Source organism: Puma concolor, chromosome E3 (assembly GCF_028749965.1).
Source record: "Puma concolor isolate L17-30 chromosome E3, mPumCon1.1.hap2, whole genome shotgun sequence".
Lineage (NCBI taxonomy): Eukaryota > Metazoa > Chordata > Mammalia > Carnivora > Felidae > Puma > Puma concolor.
Genome location: NC_141682.1, coordinates 25,891,972 through 25,912,651, shown reverse-complemented (window position 1 = coordinate 25,912,651; position 20,680 = coordinate 25,891,972). Strand labels below are relative to the sequence as shown.

Below are 20,680 nucleotides of genomic sequence, written 5' to 3'. Positions count from 1 at the left end.
TTATCTAGGGGCTTTCCTTAAGTCGTCTATTAACATTACAAAAGACTCCTTGATTGCCCTCTTCACTTAGGAGATTCCCGGGGTTTCAGGAGCTCTGTGCTAGACCTGGACAAAGACGAAATATGTATTTATTATAAATCACAGTATTACAGTAAAAGAAAGGGGGAAGAAAACCCTTTCTGATTAAGCAGCCAACACTACACTGTCTGTTCCAGTGCACTCATGACTGTTGTAGTTGTGTTTATTCACAAAATAAAGTTCTTCAGGTGCCCTGTGATCAAAGGTCAGGACCAAGAAGCTTAGCCAAAATGCTAACCTCTGGCAGGGAAATCTACTCTCAAGAGAAGAAGTCGTTACTCCTGCCACCCAGTAGCCCCCACCCCCCCATGCACACTGGAGTCCATTGACTCATCAGGTGGAAGCTGCTATGACCAAGACCATGGACACTGCATGTTCTACTGTTGGAGAAGTGAATAAAGTACGCCAAAATGGCTGATGGCGCTAAAACAAACTCTGGTCTCTAGTTTAGAGACCCCCTCCTCTGGGTTCTTCTTCCTTTGTTTGCTGCGCGTGTGAAAACCCCCACAGATGTGGAAGCTGACAACTATAAATTACCCTCCCCACTTGCATTCAGCGCTCAGATCTTTGGAGAAACGGTCTCCTCTGTGCCTGCCGGTGTTAAATAAATCTCCGATCCACCAAAATCTCCAAGTGCTGCTTGGTGTTTCCACCAGTGTTCCAGCCTGGTTACATAACACTACCTTCTGCTGACCCCCCTGTCCTGCCCTCCTGCCCACAGTGAAATGGCTTGCCTCTCCATGCACCACCACCTTCAAGCCAGAAGCAATGTAACTCTGTATTTTCTGCTTATTGACCCAGTAGTGACAACCATAAAAGGAAATTTGCATTCTGGTAACTCAACGGGTTACAACTTAAATTCCCACATCAGGATGGACTTCTGTTCTCTGCAATTCCTCTATTTCACCAGGATATACTATGGTTTAGAAACGAGGCTGGTTGCTACTTGAATTTGCCAAGTCCTTGAGATGATAAACTGTTCCCATGTTCTTCGACTCTATATAGGAGCAACCATGTGTGTTTGTAACACGTCTATGACAAAGTTTGCCACCAATTGCTTTGTTTAACATAGCGATTCTTACCCAGGGGTGTATGTCAGACTCACAGGAGCAGCTTTGCTTTAGTTTCCTTTTGCTGCTGTAACAAATTACCACAAGGTCAGGGGCTTAAAAATAACCGATTTATTTTGGAGGTCAGAAATTTGAAATCAGTTTCACTAGGCTGAAGTCAAGATGCATGCCAGTGAGGCTATTTCCTTCTGGAGGCTCTAGGGGAGAGTCCTTTTCCTGGACTCATTTAGCTTCTGGTGTCCACTTGTTGTCCTTGGCTGGTAGCTCCTCCCTTTTGCTCACTGTGCATCATTCCAGTCTCTGCTGCCATCATCACATTGCCTTGTCCTCCTGTGGTCAGATCTCACCCTGTTTCTCTCTTACAGGGATACTTGTGATTGAAGTTAGGGCCCACAGGGATAATTCAGATAATTTCCCTATCCAGGACCCCGAAATTAATCATGTACTCAAAATCCTCTTTTCCCATGGAAGGTAACATTTCACATGTTTCTGAAATTAGGACATGGATATTTGAGGGCCATTCTTTGGCCTCCCACAGAGCCTAAACATGCTTAGACACCCCTCAAAGATTCTAGTTTAGTAGGTGGGGTCAGGACATGTTTATTTTTCAAAATATATGCCTGACTAAGTACCTGTTACCTACTACATAGTTATATCCTACCTTCAGTTGCTTATAATTTTATCTCCGCGGTTTTATTTAGATGGCTCCAATGCTGACTGGGCAGCACATACACAAGAACTTGATGATTGACTATCTTATTGAATGCTCACGTGCTTTCTAAGTAGGCTTTGTTTTTTTAAGATTTTAAGTAATGTCTGTGCCCAGTGTGGGGCTGGGACCTACAACCTCAAGATCAAGAGTCACATGCTCCACTAACAAAGCCAGCCAGATGCCCCCAAATAAGTTTTATTCCCATTTTACAGATGTGGAAGTAGACTCAGAGATTGTGTTCCATCTGCCTAAAGTCATGCAGCAAGAAAGAGACAGAACTAGAACACAAACCTTATTCTAGCCTTTATTCTAGAACCCTACAAATTTCATAAAACCACCCAAGTCAGCAGAATGGCAGGAAAGAAAAGTTCAATGTTAGAGGGGACTTCCCAAGGCTCATAGGTCCATTACCAATCCCTGTAACCTCCACCCATGGAACTGTTGGGCTGAGTATTAGAATCCCACATGCCCTTCATCTACCTCCTGAGACCTGTGTCACAATTACAGTTTATCCTTACTGGATAAGGTAGATTGCAGACACTGGGTGAAGGAGCAGCCTCTTGGGATTTGAGCTCACTCCCCACACAGCTAGGCCGCCTCCCCCACATATGGCAGGATGCGTACCACCCAAAGTTGAGAACGTGACTTTCTTCAATCACTCTTATACTTGTTCCAGGTTACCATGGCAACAAGTATTCATCCTAGCAGCTGTTCCACAGCCGGTTAGCTTTTCTGAGTTCTGCCCGAGCATTTGTGGCAAACATCAGAAACAAGTCTGTAGCGGCACCCTGGAGCCCAGGTCACCTTGATCCTGACTCTACACAAACAGACCAATCTGGGGAAGAGAAGCTCCAGCTTCATGATCAAGACACAGTGATATCCTGGACAAGCTACACTAGGGTTCAAGTTGCTCTTCTGTAAAATGTATGCATTTCTAGCAAAGTGTTGGCTGTAGGGACGCATTAGAGGTTATATTTGTTTCCTATTGCTGTGTTAAGAAATTAATACAAACTGAGTGGTTTAAAACACAGGTTATTTTGCAACTTGAATTCAGAAGCCCAAAATGGGGCAGCAGGGCTGTATTCTAGGAGAGAATATATTTGCTTGCCATGCCCCACCTAATATAGGCTGCCTGCATTCCGTGGCTTGTAGCCCATGTCATTCTGATTTCTCCCTTTGGAACATGATGTGATTCTGATCTATCTACCCTATTTATAGGGACCCATGTGATTGGACCCTATTGCATAATGGCCCCTTGTCAGGACTCTTACCACATCTGCCCAGTCCATGTAGACTTGGGGAGATCAGGAAGCCACTTAAGTGGCCAACTCTTAAGTGCCATTTTACAAAGTACAGCATATGCAAGATTTCTGGTTCTAATATGTAACACTGTTACAGGATAGTCACAGAAAAGTTGGACTCTAACACCATTTGTCATTAGTAGGTTAAGGCCGTATTCTCTTATCAAGCAGTATCTAAAGAATGGCTTTGATGAGATACCTTGAATTTTTAACCTCTGTTACTCTAGACAGACAAGACATTTCATATAATGGTGTGGGGTTTCCTTCCCCACACCAGGGATGAGTTCTACCATATATATCTAATGAATGGAAATTAATATTGGATTCCTCCTTCCAATATATAAGACCTACATTATACCTAGCCTTCTTGAGGAAACACTTGAAAAAACCAGATTATGGCATTTCCCACTTGAGGGTTGAAGAAGTCCACAAAACACTGTTTTCACCTCCCTGCCATGTACAGATATTTAATTTTTCTTTTGAGAGAACACACATGTAAGTAGGGGCTGACCAGAGGAAGAAGGAGAGAATCTTAAGCTGGCTACATGCCCAGTGCATAGCCCAACTCAGGCCTCAATCCCACCACTGTGGGATCATGACTTGAGCCAAAATGAAGAGCCAGATGCCCAGTTGTCTGGGCCACCCAGGCACACCCCTGTTCAGACATTTAAAAGCTTTATGACTTTTTTCCAAAACAAGTTCTTATTTAGACCTAGGCTTTTTCTAGTTATAGAAATGAACTCACTTATATTCTCCGTTAGTTGTCTTGAAGATGGTCTGTTAGAGCTTCAGTGTGAAGCAAACACTAGTCATACTGATTTTACTGCAGCGTAGCAGAAGCTAGGGGACCCTGAGGGAAAAAAAGCCTCAGGAATAATGAATAATCATGTGTTGGTGGGGGGGGGGGGAAGCCACTCTCCAGCTCAGCTAAGGGGCTGGTGTTCAGCTGTGGAGTCTTAATGAGGCTAGAAATGTTGTAATTGCACTTAAGTAAACTAGAACCTTCTAATTTTATCCCTCCAAGGGAGATTGCTGGTCTTGAATTGCATGAGGAGGACAGGGAAGAATGTGACTGAATACCTCAAGTTCTCAGGTAAATTTTCAAGGAATAATTTCCATTAGGCAATGTTGGAGCAGAACACTAGATAAATTCAATTAATTCCTTGGGAACATGTGGTTTCCCTGCCCGTCTAGACAAAGAAAATCATGCCAGTGACTAGGGGTGATTTCTTGTCTCTTAGTCTTGCATAGATGAATGGAGGAGTTTAAGACTTGTCTCTGTAGTCAAGAGCCACTGTTTAATTCGCTGGCTCTACCAGTTTTGGTTAAGGACGTCAAAGCTGCGTTGACAGTAAGCACTGAAGTCATACATTTCCTTATTCACATCCACACAGACTAAAGCCCATTGGGGTTGTGGAAATGTCCTACAGTTACCATTAAAGCATGACTATAAGAGAACACTCCATGTAAGGTTAATGAGGTAAAAAGCAAGTTGCTTACTTCAACCATTTTATTTGAAAATCCTTAGTGATTTAACATCATGGTTCTGTTCTTGCGCAGGTAGGTGATGAAGCCTAGCGTTGCCACAAGGCCTGCTAAGGCAGCCACAGCTACCACAGTCTTAAAAGCAACATATCCGGCAGCCCCATACCCTTTTGAGTCCACCACATCTGGGAAGAAAGCAGACATTCAGGTCTTAAGATCATTTCAAATCTAAAGGCTTAAGTTCAAGCCTTAGGCTCCCCAGAGAAGTTAAATTATGCCTCTAATGTCTCCTTTGGGAAGCTTGCAATAGAGTATTTAGTCTTACTCTTTGAGCCAACCCCCTCCTCTCTGGTCCCACTGCTGCTCCTACTTCCTACTCACTTTAATTAACCTAAAATCCGATGGGCTGACACCTGGAAACAATTTTACTGTTCCAGTCTAACCAACATTCTGGCATTCATAGAGATGACCTCGAATGTACAATTTCTTACACTGTCTTAAGTCCCTAACAAAACTTGCAATTTCCAATTGTAAGCCTAAAATTAAGACCATTTGTGATGAGGATATGGGATATGACAAGGAACACCATCTAGTACAGACTCAAATTTGGCAGTGGTAAGGCACATTCATTCTGATCTCATAGTTTCACTTCTAGAAAGATATCCTGAATTTGTTTAATTGGCAAAGATTTAAGAGCATTCTACTGTGACATTATTGACAGAGCTTGAAGTAACCTACAGGTCCTTGATTGAGGACTGTGGCTAAACTACAGCTGTATGCATGCAGTACTATGTAGCTGTTAGCTGTGAGGTGCTCTCTGTACAGATTTAAGTGTTTAAGTGTAAAATCATAGAAAGCAGGTAGAAAATATGATTCCACTTGTGTTAAAGGGAGATTTTTTTTAAGGGGGATTTTTGGAAGAGTACACAAGAGACTTAATGCAGTATAGCTAGGAAGAGATGCTCCTTTCTCTTCCTTAGAGAGAGATTCTTTCACTGCTTAGAATTACTATAATCATGTATTACTCATGTATGGTTAAATTCAACATAAAAGGTATGAACTTGAGTTCAGGAAGTGCCCTAAGCTTTAGCTCCATACCTCTGAGTGAAGAGCTCTCTGACAGCAGGAGGATGGGTCCTGGAAGACTCACTATCATTTTCTCTTCTTCAGTGGTGCCTGTGGCTGGAGGGAGAAATTGGAATTTGTGTCTGTCTGACCTCTGGAATAGCGAGGAGTAGAGAGGGGTGTTGATGGACTTTTGTGAGCACATCTCCATCGAGTCCCCTGCTCTATGTGGGTTTTCCCCACCTTTGCAGGAGAGGACATACACCTTAGGGTAAGAATAGGATAAAATCTCTAAGAATATTCAAAGATTAAGTTCCGAGTCAACCTGGACTCCAGCATAGTAGCTTTTGGGAGTCATGTTTGCAAAACATCAGGCTCCAGTCCATGTGTAAAACCAAATTTGCCAATAGTCTTATCAAGAACTGGTCATCTCAGTCTTACTCTATTGGCAGGGCAGACTGGGCTAAGAAGGTTTCTTGCAACTGAATGAAGAGTCTCAATCAACCCTCCTCCTTTTTTTTTTTTTTTTTTTTAACTTTTTTTTTTTTTTTCATGTCAACTCTTCACCACACTTGGGGCTCAAACTCACATTCCTGAGATCAAGAATTCCATGCTCTAGCAACTGAGCCATCCGAGCACCCCAAAGCCTTATTCTTAGTTTCTAGTTCTATAAAGACCAGTCTTGCTTTGACAACTCATGGCAACAAGGACTTCAAGTTATTACCTCTCCTGTGTCTGAATGACACAGGGCAAGTCACGGAACACAGAGGGGAGTCATCAGACAGTCGACTGCAGATTAAGACACTGCAGTGGAAGTAGACCTGGGGATAAAGGAAGAGTTAAGTGGAACTGATGCACTCACTTTTGACCTGTCCCAGGTGACTTAATCACTTACCAGACTAGAAAGCACTTGGGCCTCTGATACAAAGGCAAAGGTCTTCACATCAAACCTCCGATAGTGAGAAGGATAGGTCACAGAGGAGCCAACTGGATGGAAGGTGGTTCTGTGGTTGTCCAGGTTGTATTCACAGCTAGGAGGCACACATCAGCAAAGATTATCAGCTTCATTTTCCCTGAAGTTTAACTCAACATCTGCCCATATTCAGCTATGTGTATTCAAACACCTTCAGAATTGTTCTACCTTCTACCTGTACATTTTATTTACTATACTTCTGACATGGCATCTCCACAAATATTAAGTCATGAGTTGTATATGCTAGTTCTGTTTTTCGAACATGCATTAGTAAAATTTAAGTACCTATCTGTTTGCCAGCCCAACTTATCAAGAACCTCCAGTTTCATATGTGTGTTTTCATCGGACATTGGCTTAATCCTTCCATACTCAGCTGAGTACCTATTTTATCCCAGGCAGTTAGTATAGATCAGGGACAAGGAAAGTAGAGAATTGGGGTGCCGGAGTGGCTCACTTGGTTGAGCAACCAACTTTGGTTCAGGTCATGATCTCTCATAGTCCAGGAGTTTGAGCCCCACATCAGGCTCTGTGCTGGCAGCTCAGAGCCTGGGGCCTGCTTTGGATTCTGTGTCTCTCTCTGCCCATCCCCCCTCACTTCTCTCTCCTCTCTCAAAAATAAATAAAAAACTAAAAAAAAATAGAGAACTACTGCTATTTTACCTCTGATGATACAAGAGGTTGGTAGCTGTAGAGAAAATCTTATGTTAGGTGGGCTACATGTAGTCCTGGACCAAGAGTGTACCTGGAGTTTAAGAGCTTAGGAACAGATTATAAGGGCTTCAAGGAAGGTAATCTATGGTTTCTATACAGATGAAGACCCTTGAGGGCAGAGCTGGGAGGACAGCCACCAATTCACATGTGTCTAGTCACAGCTTCAGAGCATTATGGATCGAGTCAGATAGGCATTTAAATCCCACTATTTCCTACATCTTATTTTGGCTAGTCATTTAAGCAGCCAGCTTGGGTTTTATCATGAAGTGGGGTGGCTAGTGTCTTTTCATAGCGGGAGGAGGTTCAACTAATGCATGTTGAGTACATAGCACCTTGCTTGGAACATGGGTGAATAGGAACTGGCAATCTCTTCTCTCTAGATCAAGAGTATTAGAGCCTGGCATCCTTGGAGAGCAACCCATTCTTTTAGATTCAAGGTTAAGAGCAAAGTATATCATCCTATTGGACCAATGACTGGTTACCAATGAGTACCAAAATCAGCACTTTTGTGACCTAGTGCTCTTCTGAAACCCTAGAGGGTTTTATCTTCTCACTGGCCTTTTTTTTCCTAAACTTTTTAAAAGTAATCTCTACACCCAACACGGGGCTCACACACAATCCTGAGACCAAAAGTCACATGCTGTACTGAGCCAGCCAGGAGTCTCTTCACTGGTGTTTTGATTAGCTGAGCTACCTTATCTATAGAGAATACCTACCCATCCATGATAATATTCCACTGGGGGACGGAGGCTGGGTCCACCGTGGGTGTTGCCCAGCAGTCATCTAAGACCAGCTTGATGTTGGGGTCAGACCTATTTAGGACTCTCACTTCCAGATAAATTGGTTGGCGGAGGTATCTCACCACAGGGTACTCCTTCTCCCCGTAAGGTTGGAGGTAGGATTTATCTGAAATGGAATTGAGACCTCTTCAGTATTCAAGTGGTTGATGGTTGCAATAGGAGCTGAAGCATCACTAATGTTCCACTGGTCTGGCATCATCACAAAGTTCAGGTTAGGGAAGATTTACCTCAAAGGATTTCAGCAGGTTTTTTTAAATTTTTTTTTCAGTGTTATTTTGAGAAAGAGAGGAGGTGAGCAAGGGAGGAGTAGATAGAGGGAGACAGGATCCAAACCAGGTTCTGCACTATAAGCAGAGCAGGGCTGGAACTCAGTAACTGTGAGATCATGACCTGAGCCAAAGTTGAACACTTAACCAACTGAGCCACCTAAGTGCCCCAAGCAGATTTTTTAGGTTGTAACATCTCACCTGGGTAGGTTTGCAGGATTAAGGCAAGTGGACCTGGCCTCACTGAGGCCTCTGGAGGAGGAAGACTTTGGACTCTGGTATTTATTAGCAGGTCACCTTTGCTGTAATGGCACTGCACTGTCATTCTGTAAGACATTAGGGGAGGGGCAAGGTGGTACAGAAGAATTTTAGGTTAGGATCCTGCTTGAATTTCATCTGGAGCTTAACAAGTAGCAATTTAATCATACCTGAATTCACTATCTCTAGAAATTGTGCTTGGAGGAAGATCCGCCCAGACAGCATGTATTTCATTTTCATAGATGACTTTGCCTTCCTTGAACTTAAAGTTGGATCAAGGTTAGAAGCTACTAACAAGTGACCTCGAAGTCAAGCCCTAGCATTCCGTAGTCTGCCAGCACCTACCTTATGTCTTGTCCCGCATCCATTCAGGGGTATGTGAAACAGTATCAGCCCTTGAGATGCAGCCTGGAAGGTAGGTTGGCAGGATGAGTCTCCCACCCTTAGGGTTTCTAAGTTGAGAGCTGGTTTTGTCTGGTGACTGTAGACCTTTATGTCCATAAACCCATCCTGAGTACACAGGTCACCTGTAACTAGATGGTGGTCAGAGTTTAAAGTAGTTTGTCTGCCAGGTGAATGGTATTTACCAACACTGAAGTGCGGATGAGGAGATCTAGGAGAAACCCTTGAGGGGCTGAAGTTATTCATGGATCAGATTATGGCTTAAAGTGTAATGCCTTGTATCATCATGTCCCTTATTTCAAGACTCACAAATCCTGAGTGGTTTGGGGAGGGCAAGGATGGAGGGTAGTGGACGCAGGAGCTAGTTTTCTTATTGGCTGGACTGGATACAGGTTAGTAAATAAGAGAAGCACAGGGGCAGAGGCAATACTGAAGAAATACCTACTCCCTGTTTTTGAGCCACTTATCAGCATTTGGGGGAAGTCTTTTCAACTTTTGTAGCCCTTATAGTTACAGGTTTGGATCAATCTTATTTAGATGGTGGGCTCAAGCTCCTAAACCACAATATATTCAGGCTACTTAAACATGGATCCCTTATACATACAGGTACCTATCACTGTCTTTTGGAGAGCTTATCTACTTAGGATGCTGTTTTAGTAGCTATACTGAGATTTCTGATCTGATCAGTTTCCTCAGTAGAAGCAATACAGAGTCCGAACTTCTATACCCATTCTGACCTACAGAAAGGCTAAGGGAGAAATAATGTAAAAAACCATTTTTCTTGGAAATGTTTTTACCTATAGAAACTGGTGACTCACAGACACACTCAGGATAAAGCACCGTGGATATAGTCTCTTGATTAAAGGCAAAGGTCAGCTTGAGTGAAGCTAAGTAGAACTGATAGGGTAGGCATTTTTCAGAGAACTGCAAGGAGAGAGGAATATCAATTAGCAGCCACAGCCTTGGGGGCCCAGAACAGTCCCAGTGAAGCAGGAAGGAAGTACACTGAATACCTGTAAGGCACACTCTAGAATTAATCTGGATTCCCTTCAAACCACAACAAGCAAGATCCTATCACTTCTCCAGATCAGGATGCTTTCCTAGGCAGGAAATTTATTGCTTTAAACTCATGCCCTGAAATACCCAGCTCTGCATGCTCTTTGTACTTTTCACTGAAGCCTGAATTTACAGATCAAATTCCAAAGAGTGGAGTGCTCTGCCAAGCTAGGTCTGATTAATCAAGCATTCTACAAATGTTGTCAGATGTTATTGCGAAACACACTACCCCAACCTAAGATTACTCTCTGGTGTCCCTGGCAATTCCATCAGTCAAGACTGGCCTCCAAGTTAACAGTTCAGGACACTTTTGTTTGGATCAAACTGTCCCGCTTTTAGTAGGGCATAGGAGGGTCATCATTAACAACTTATAATCAGTTCGATGAGCTGTTACACACACACACACACACACACACACACACACACACACACACACACACACAATGAAACAAACAAACAAAAAAAAAACCCCACACAGGAATACTTCCATTGCAGCGGTTTAGGAGGCTGTATGTTTCAGAGTAAATTTCAGTTACTGGAGAATTCGCTTAGGCCAAGTGATCAAATGAGGCCTTTGATTTTACATCTATTCTACTGACAGTTTATGGACCAGTCATGAGCTGTATCAGGGTTATTTAATGACTGTTCTTCAAGTCTGGCTTCCTTTAAGCCTAGCTGTTCATGATAGGAACATACTTCCATTTTGAGAAGAGTTTTGCTGAAGTGCAATGTCAAGCCACTTGATTCTTCTTTATCAATCCCATTGTTGTGCAGCTGGCTTACAGCAAAGTTCCTATTTTCAAAGCTCACAGATTTTAACTTCCCAGGAAACTCTGGTATGGTCAGAGTCACATGTGTGGCATTACAGGTCACAGCATCTAGAAGGAATGGCCAACACAATGCCCATGATCAGCTTTAAGCCCCTAGAACAGTGTCTCCCACAACTGGAGTTGCCCCTTCCTGTATGTCAGGGCCTTACCTGACATACAAAGCACTCGTGTTGTTAAGATGATCTTCTGCCCAAGAGATTCATGTATCAACTTCAGAGGCACCATGTAGAGGTGACTGTTACCTTGCTGAGGGTGGGGTGGGGAGAGAACATTTTTCCAACATTGGTTTACTTGAATTTCTAACAAATGCTCTAGGAGTCATCAGGGCAAACATATACTCAAGTATTGGGCACTATTTTGGCCCAACTAGAATTTAAGCAGTTTGTCCAATGACTGTTTATCAGATGTTCTAGTTTTTAAATCTTAGGTCTCCTCACCTCTGGCCAGTCAGTATTGTCTACTGGTAGGACCTATACGTCACTCCTAGGCAGATGTGAACAAAAGCTGGTTTTATCTTAACAGCATTCAGAGGAAATGTTTGTAAAACTCAGCAATCTGTTTATATTCTATGTGTAACAGGACTGTTCTTGTTAAAATGGCTGACATTTAAGCGCTTATCTGCTAGGACCTGTTTAAATTACTTTCACACATTAACTCATTTAACTTCATGTCTTCATTGTTGGCCCTCAAAGCACCAATTTCTACAAGCAATCATTGTCCTATGATTTATAACAACAACATCTTAATTGCTCAAAGACCTTCATGGTACCCTAGATCACATAGAGTAGATCTAGATAGATCTATGGGAAGAACACATCTGTTTTGTTCACCCTTTTATATTTCATACTCAGTGCAGCGCCTAGCACATGGGAGGCATTAAGATACCTGTTCAATCAATTGTATTCTCAGTTATTTTGAAGACATGGTTGAGACCACACTTAGACTTAGAATATTGGTCTGTCCTTTGGTAGTGGTATAAGAAGGTTCATACCTACCATGTAGTGAGTCACTCCAGTGGCATTGAATGACACCTGGAAGGTGATCTTGTGGTTATCAAACAGGATATTGTATCCTTGTCTCAAGACATCCTGAAGAGTCAGAGTTTTGGCTTTTGTACCATCACCAACCTCAATGCTCCATCCCATCGGATTCTTGGTATCCTAAAGATACAAGTTTGATTTAGAGGGCTGGTGCTCACCTTAACTCCAAGACTATTTGTCTACTTAATATTTTAATCAAGATTGAAGTTAGGTCACTTCTACTATAGAACTAAAGGTTACTTAGGTCTGTAATTTAACAGGTGACTTTCATACCGTATTTTCATCAGCCAGGCCAGGAATGACATTAAAGGTAAACTGGAAAGAAAAAGTAAAGAAACCATGATGTGAGGCTTTGATTTGGCAGAGAAGGTTTCTGAAATCATGCCACCTGTCAATATGTGTAGAACACCCAGAGCAACTGCTGTGTACTTCTACCAAGAGGTCTGGTTGTGGGGTAAGAAGAGGCACAAGTCCAGTCATGAAAACTAGCTGTGCCCTTAGACATCATTTCATCTCCAGGCTTCCGATGACAAAAAGCAATTGCAAGATCGCAACTCTCTTCCAGTTTTAAATTGGGACACTAAGTTCTTAGATGCTCATTTTTTCCCTTTGTCCACAGAAATCAAGCATTCAGTCAAGTCATGCCTTTTTATCATTGTTATAATCAAGGATGAATTTATTTTCCCATTGTTGATATTAGTTATGTCAGACTATAAAATCCCAGAGTAGGAGATTGGGCTATTTTGCTTTTTTACTGTATCTTAGCATCTGGCACAGAACCTGGCACATCATGGGCATTCAATTTGTCACATGTTTTTTTTTTTTTTTTCAACGTTTATTTATTTTTGAGAGAGAGAGAGAGAAAAGAGAATGAACAGGGGAGGGGCAGAGAGAGAGGGAGACACAGAATCGGAAACAGGCTCCAGGCTCTGAGCCATCAGCCCAGAGCCTGACACGGGGCTCGAACTCACGGACCGCGAGATCGTGACCTGGCTGAAGTCGGACACTTAACCGACTGTGCCACCCAGGCGCCCCTGTCACATGTTTTTTAATGTGATTGCAGCTACCAATGTCATCCTTTCTACTGCCAGGTATGATGTGCTGAGCACTGTGTATACCCTCTCAGTTAATTCTCAGGGCCATCCTTTGAGTTAAGTACTATTGTCTCCTGCTTAAGACTTGGAAACTAAGACTCAATATGGTCAAGAAATGAACCCAAAGCCACATCATCAATTAGTGGTGAATACCAGATTGTAATCCTGATCCTGTTCCTAACATCAGCTCTGTGTAGACCACCCCATTTCCCCTGCAGTAACCATGAGAAGCCATCAGTCTGCTTCACTCACAGACATGGAATCCTTTGTGCAGATAGTGGATCCTGCATGCTCATGGGTTTCTTCTGCTTGCATAACTGGACAGTTGATCTGATACATCAAACTGTTATGTCTTGAAGCAGCATTGTGGTCCTTGAGTCTGATGATCATCCGGTGCTGGCCAAGCTGTGTGCAAAGGCATAGTAACAACAGTAAGTGCTGGTACCTTGGTGGGAAAGGTGATTCCAGAAGACCATTGGATCCAGCTGAATGGCCAGACTCTTGAGGTTACTAGTACCACAGGTTCCGGAAAGTAACCATTCCTATACAAAGATAGGCTATAGCTAGTGCTTTCAAGTATCCTAGGTAAGACTCCTGTCTTGGCAGAAAGTAGTTTATTGAGCTTCAGGGATTAGAGTTAAGGTTTTGATTTGACATTTACCTTTGAATATCATGGTTCCAGCTAATTTGGCACCTCTGCCCAAGTCAAACAAATATTGAGCACGTATTTATCAGCCATTGTTTGGGTGCTAGACAGGGCCATCTTTGGTATTTTCCCCTCGTTTAGGGAACTCAGTCTCAAGCAAAGGACAGCCACCTTTTTTCTATTACCTATTTAAGTATTTTAGGATTTTAAGGCCACATACGATTTCTAACATGTACTTTTTAAGTCTTTAAAAACCATCCTTAGCTCAAGGACTATCACACACATGCATACATGCACATCATGGGCTCAATGTGGCCATCCACAGTTTGTAGTTGGCAGACCCTTGGTCTAAAGCAAACTCTAGCCTCTCTGAAAGTTGGCAAAGGCCATCTCCGAAAGGAAAAATTAATTACTGGAGGTTTTCACTGCAGAATTAGATCAAGTAGCCAGTTAAGTATGCAGATTTCTAAAATGTACCTTAGACCTAAGTCATCAACTTAGATCAATGAACTAAGTGTATACAAAGTTCCCCCAAGTGATTCTTGGCTACTTGACAGGTTTCCTTTACTGCTCCCAATAACCTTGATTGGGCAGTACTGTTGCTTGGCAATAGAGAAAACCCTATTGCTCAGCTGCTGCTTGCCTTCCAACACCTGTTTTTATAGCATAGCAGTTCTCTTTGCCAGCACCAAAATAGCCTTCAGTTGCCCATGGAGGTTACTGATCAGAATATCTCATTTTAAACATTTGTTGTATCTTACTGCTGTGCCAAGTTCTTCATCTGTATCTTATAAATTTTTAGGTGCCCTGTAGAAAAGGTACCATAATCCCCCTTTTGCAACGAGCAAGCCAAGGCTTAGAAAGGTTAGCTCACTTGCTCAAGATCACAACTCGAGAGTGGCAAAGCCAGTACTCATACCAAGGCCCTAACTTCAGGGTTTTTCATTTTCAGCATTATTGACATTTCAGGACTGGTAATTCCATGTTAAAGGGAGCCACCCTGTGCAATGTAGGCTTTTTAGCAGCAACTGTGGCTTGTACCTGCTGGATGCCAGTGGCAGACAGCCCCCTACACCAGTTGTGACAGCCAGTAAGGTCTTCAAAAGGTCTCCAAACATTGCACAATGTCCTCTTGGAAGACAAAACTAAACAACTCCCCCCAACCCCCAAAAACAGTAACAAAAACCAACCAACCAACCAACCAACCACCACCACCAACCACCCTTGATTGAGAGTAACTGCTCTACTCTAAAGCCAAATCCTTAACTAGTAGGGTTACTATTAGTAATTACTAGGTTACTATTTCCCACCATCACTCCTCAAAACTATTACTTACCGTTCTTCTGGTACAGGTCTCATATGGGGCCTTTAAGGTGAGCTTTTCTGGATCCAAGATGTAAGTGCAGTTCAACAATTCAAAACTAAAGGGATCTATAGAAGCCAGAGCAAATGGCCAAGAAGTACGTTACAGTAACAAAGTAAACCAAAGCTACATAGCCAAGAGTATCAATCCATTTCTAAGCTCCATCATTTTACTTTTTATTGTCCCAGATGGGTGATAGGACCCAAGCTTTAAAAGATGCTGTGGTTTCCTACTAAAGATTTCTCAGGAAATTCTGAGATAAGACAGGTTTCTAAGGCAAGATGAGGTCTCTCACTCTTACTGGCATCATGCAAATCAGGGACCCCTGTGGCATCATGGGAATTGGGTGTCAGTTACTCTAAAGTTTGCATACTCTGCTCACCTGAAAAATAGGGCTAGCCTTGAACTAAGAGTTTTCTACTAAGACTAAGATAAGAATATACACATTACCTACCCACCACAGATGTATGCCATTTTTTGGTGCCAAAATCACTTGGAAATTCCACTGCCATTCTAGTTTCATAGCAAGTGACAGTACCTGAAGAGGAAAGGAAAAGTTTGGGGCCTCCTTGAGCTGCAGGAGGCAGGATTCCTAAACTTATGGAGTCACCTCTCCAACAGGCATCAGGGAAGAATACCACTTGCAAGAGGCAAACTTTGATCCCTACGTTCAGGGAGCTCACAGATTGGTGGCAAAGACATAACTAAAATGCAAGTTACCAACTGTAGGGAAGTTGTCAGTTAAATGCCTGGGGCTTTCTCGAACTCTCCAAAGTTAAGCCCAGAAGAGGCCCCAGAACAGGGACCAGGCTAGAACCTTGACAATGATGCTGACAGAGGTGGGGATGGTAGGTCTGTGAAGAGCTGGAGAACAAATGTTCTATCTAAAGACTTTTCAACTTGAAGTTTAAAAAATGCCCAACATGGGGTGCCTGGCTGGCTCAGTCAGAAGAGCATGCAAGACTCTTGATCTTAGGGTCCTCAGTTTGAATCCCGTGTTAAACGTAGAGATTACTTAAACTTAAAAACTTCACCCTACATAAGCCCAAGAACACTTTTTAAAGGCTAAATTCTACCTATAATATGCTATTTTACATCCTCTTGCCCATGTGAAAGTTTAAAAAACTCATAAGCAGAGCAGCTCCAATTTTGTCTGTCATGTTGATGCTTTCCTTAAGCATAAGCTTGTGTTTGAAAAGGACTACCCTTAAAGATGGGGATTTAGTGTTGTGTTCTGCTGTTTTGGGGGTACCATAAAGCTTGAGGCAGTAAGGGAATAAAAACTAGTGTAGGTGTTCTGCAACATCTTTGCTTTAGCTAGTATACCAAGTCATGGGTAAGTAATAGCAAAATCTACTGACTTGATCAAACTAAGAAACGGGGTGAGTGGAGATTGTGGCCCATGTTAATGTTCCCTGGCCATCTAGCTGCAACCTGTTTGAAAGATGCTAAGGGCATTTCCCCTCACCCAACAGACATACCTGGGAAGACAGGATTCACCAACTGCAAAACACCTATGGAATTCACTGAAGTCACGAGGATAAAGAGTAGAAAAAGTGACCTGTAGGTGCTAGAAGGAGATTGGGGAGAGAGTTAAGGAGGAATGAGCTTTAGCAAACAAGGCCATTGTGTCTGTCCCTACTCTGCTGCCAGAATTACTCACCTCCAATCTGCATTAAACCAGCTTGAAGGACTCCCGCTATCTCCTTTCTGTCTGGAGGCCATGGCCAAATGTATCACCAAATCAACCAGATAGAGGGATGGGTTGTTCTGTGCTTTTTTTTATAGCAGAACATAGAACATGACCCCGCCCTCTCCCCATTGGAGACACCTGAGTTTTCTCCAGCTTTCTCACCTGAGAGGAGGGATTTGGGACAGGAAGGACTTTCTGGAAGTCCTGAAGGAAGCATAATTCTGCCCTTCCTGACATTTGCCTTTGGGTTATTCTATCAGCTTCTCTGTGGGCCAGCCATGAAACCAGAGGTCACTAAAATTGGCTCCAGGTAAATGAATTGGTGTTTTTCTCCATAACACTGGGCAAAATTAGTATTTTTTGGGAAAAATACAACTCCAGTGTAGAGTGAAAGAGGGTGGTGGATTTTATTGAAGAAAGAACATCTCTTGTTCATACCATCTTCAAGTAACAAACCTTTCCTTTAAGTAACCCCTAGTTTCCTGGCTGTTATCACTACCCTGGCAATGTGCATGAAGTACCTTTACAAAAAATGATGATATATTATTTCCCCCACGTATAAAAATTTAAATTAACTGCAAAAATTCAGACAATTACAGAAGGATATAGAGAAAAGGAAAAAGTCACCTGTAATCTTGCCACTGCTAATATTTAGATATATAGCTTTATGGGCTTTTTGTACAAACACCACACACAAAAACCAATAACCTGGGATCAAAGTTTAGGTAATGTTTTGTAACCTGATTTTACCACTTTACATGACATGGGCATTTTATATATCAAACATAAAGATCTCCATTACCATTTTTAAGATTGCATAGTATTCAATGTCTAGATAAATCAGCGTTTATTCCTAATGATGGACATTACAAAGACTTCTAATTTTTCATCATCATAAACCATAATACGATGGACATTCTTGTATATTCCCCTGGCTAACCCTTGGTAAGTAGAAATTCTGGGTCAAAGAGAGTAACGTTCTAAATAATAATGTCATATGCATACCAATTGGGAGTTTACACATGGGGAAATTGAGGCAAAGCAACTTTGCCCAACCTATTAACAACTGAGTGTCAGAGCCAGGTTGAGGACTCAGATTTTGTAAGGCCCAATCAAGATATTTTCAGCATCTCTTACTGCAATTTGAGATACCTAGATTTCTGCAGTCATGTTCAAATTCTGTGCAAGTGGCGGGGTGGCACTTGTAATTATTGATTTATGGTGTTGTCTTTGTAGTGTAACTTGAGGGGTAATCTCCACTCCCTGTTACAGGTTTCTGAAATACCATTGTAGGTTAGAGCAGTGTTTCCCCAACTTTCTTGATCAAAGGATTACATGGGGCTCTCATTAATAGCACACATTCCAGGCTCTCACCCAAAAGCTGCTGAATTGGGCTCTCCAGGGGAGGGTCCTGAGTTAATGTACTATTTAACAAGCACCACAGGTGAATCTTATGATGGGGAAAATTTGGCACATACTTGGAGGGAAGGCACAAAAATGAGTGATTGTTAGTGGTCAACTTCTTCAATGGGAATTAACCCATTATGTTATATGGAATTGGGGAGAGGGAACAAAAGCCAGGATAAGCACGTTTCTGGGATTAGAGACAGTGAGAAGATTTAGATTCCAAGCAGAGGCATGGTAGCAATAGTTACTCCTTTTCTCTGAAGCATATTTTCCAAAAAGTGACAACTTTTCTGCAAATGTGAAGGTAATTTCCTACCATGATTGTTAAGACTGTGATGGGAAGGCCGTAGAGGATGCAGTGTGGAAGCAAGGTTCAGAGACTGATGTGTCACTCCACTTTCCCAGGCCCCACCCCCAGGTTCGCTTCTCTACCAATATTGTGCCTTTTCTCCAAAGTAGGAGGTCTTGCCTTGGAAAGGACAGATTTGATCCCAGCCCCAAATTCGGGGTTCTGGGAGACTAAGGGGCAGCACAAAAGCCCTGAGCAGGAGGCATGGAGAGAAGGAGGACCACTGTGGGAACTGGTAAAGGTGATGAGTACACCAAAGACTAATTTCTTTTATTTCTTTATTTCTTTATTTATTTTTAGGGTATACTTTTTTTCTTTTCAATGTTATTTATTTCTAAAAAAAATTTTTTTAACGTTTATTTATTTTTGAGACAGAGAGAGACAGAGCATGAACGGGGGAGGGTCAGAGAGAGGGAGACACAGAATCTGAAACAGGCTCCAGGCTCTGAGCTGTCAGCACAGAGCCCGACGCGGGGCTCAAACTCACGGACCGCGAGATCATGACCTGAGCCAAAGTCGGCCGCTTAACCTACTGAGCCACCCAGGCACCCCTTATTTATTTTTTTAATATATGAAATTTATTGTCAAATTGGTTTCCATACAACACCCAGTGCTCATCCAAACAGGTGCCCTCCTCAATGCCCATCATCCACTTTCCCTTCCCTCCCACCCCCCCATCAACCCTCAGTTTGTTCTCAGTTTTTAAGAGTCTCTTGTGGTTTGGCTACCTCCCTAACTTTTTTTTTTCCCCTTCTCCTCCCCCATGGTCTTCCGTTAAGTTTCTCAGGATCCACATGAGTGAAAACATATGGTATCTGTCTTTCTCTGTATGACTTATTTCACTTAGGCTACCACTCTCCAGTTTAATTCACATTGCTACAAAAGGCCATATTTCATTCTTTCTCATTGCCAAGTAGTATTCCATTGTGTATATAAACCACAATTTCTTTATCCATTCATCAGTTGATGGACATTCAGGCTCTTTCCATCCGATTCAGTGATCCGCTTCGGGAGGGGCCCTGCCGCAGCGGGAGGGAGTCAGACCCGCCGCTGGAGGGATGGATCCGCAGAAGCACAGTGTTGGGTGTTTGCGCGGTGCAAGCAAGTCTCCTGACAGGAACTGGTTCCCTTTGGGATTTTGGCTGGGGGATGGGCGAGGGAGATGGCGCTGGCGAGCGCCTTTGTTCCCTGCCAAGCTGAGCTCTGTGGTCAGGGGCTCAACAACTCTCCCTCCCGTTGTCCTCCAGCCCTCCCTCTCTCTGAGCAGAGCTGTTAACTTATAACCTTCCAGATGTTAAGTCCCGCTTGCTGTCGGAACACACTCTGTCCAGCCCCTCCGCTTTTGCAAGCCAGACTCCGGGGCTCTGCTTTGCCAGCAGGCTGCCCTTCCGCCCCAGCTCTCCGTGTAGCGCTCACCGCCTCTCTGCCCTTCCTACCCTCTTCCGTGGGCCTCTCATCTACACTTGGCCCCAGAGAATCCGTTCTGCTAGTCTTCTGGCGGTTTTCTGGGTTATTTAGGCAGGTGTGGGTGGAATCTAAGTCCTCCTGCGCCGCCATCTTCCTTCGCGACTAATTTCATTAGCACTCTTTGTGCTAATGACTACAAGGTATTCCCTCTACTCTCTGAGTGGGTCTCTACCTGATGGTCCTGAGGTCACTTCTTACTTGCTCATCACCAGGCATTTCTTGAAGGGAGTTTTAAGTTGTTATGCATAACAAGGCAGTATTGTTGCCTCATTTGAGCATGTGCCCTCCTTCTGAAATACAGTTCTTATAAATAACAGTTTACAGTTCTTTTTCTTTTATGTTTACATATTTATTTTGAGAGGAGGGTGGAGGAGGGGCAGAGAGAGAATCCCAAGCAGGCTTCACACTGCCTAGACCCTGACGTGTAGCTTGATACCAAGAAGCATGTGAGACCATGACCCGAGCCAAAATCAAGAGTTGGACGCTTAACCAACTGAGCCACCCAGGCATCCCAACAATTTACAATTCTTAAATTCCAAGCTTGCTTGCTGTCTTATTTTCTACAATATAAACATATTAAAAGACAACCTAAATGTCATCATCAGATTGTTAGG

At 42.9% G+C, this 20,680-nt stretch overlaps 2 protein-coding genes across 6 annotated transcripts in view; one reads left to right on the top strand and one right to left on the bottom strand.

Moving 5' to 3' along the window:
* The window catches only part of LDAF1 (lipid droplet assembly factor 1), a 58,933-nt gene that overhangs the window by 27,832 nt on the left and 10,421 nt on the right, over positions 1-20,680 (top strand). Inside the window, exon 5 of one of the 5 annotated variants that reach the window (XM_086692826.1) lies at positions 18,710-18,851. The exons of the other annotated variants lie outside the window; for them this stretch is intronic. Within the exon in view, the coding sequence (XP_086548952.1) occupies positions 18,710-18,773 (64 nt within the window). The 3' untranslated portion in view covers positions 18,774-18,851. Of the gene's footprint in view, positions 1-18,709; positions 18,852-20,680 lie in introns of those variants that run through there. 5 annotated transcript variants of the gene reach the window in all.
* On the bottom strand, positions 4,629-16,875 carry ZP2 (zona pellucida glycoprotein 2). Its single transcript, XM_086692828.1, has 19 exons — positions 16,814-16,875; positions 16,632-16,720; positions 15,605-15,688; positions 15,124-15,218; positions 13,394-13,546; positions 12,321-12,362; positions 12,003-12,167; positions 11,157-11,253; positions 10,874-11,055; positions 9,919-10,045; positions 9,065-9,252; positions 8,890-8,981; positions 8,663-8,787; positions 8,112-8,301; positions 6,607-6,742; positions 6,436-6,532; positions 5,708-5,858; positions 4,972-5,012; positions 4,629-4,831 (listed from the first exon to the last, which is right to left on the bottom strand). Exons 1-19 carry the CDS (start codon positions 16,873-16,875, stop codon positions 4,686-4,688), a joined length of 2,262 nt encoding a protein of 753 aa, XP_086548954.1. The 3' UTR covers positions 4,629-4,685.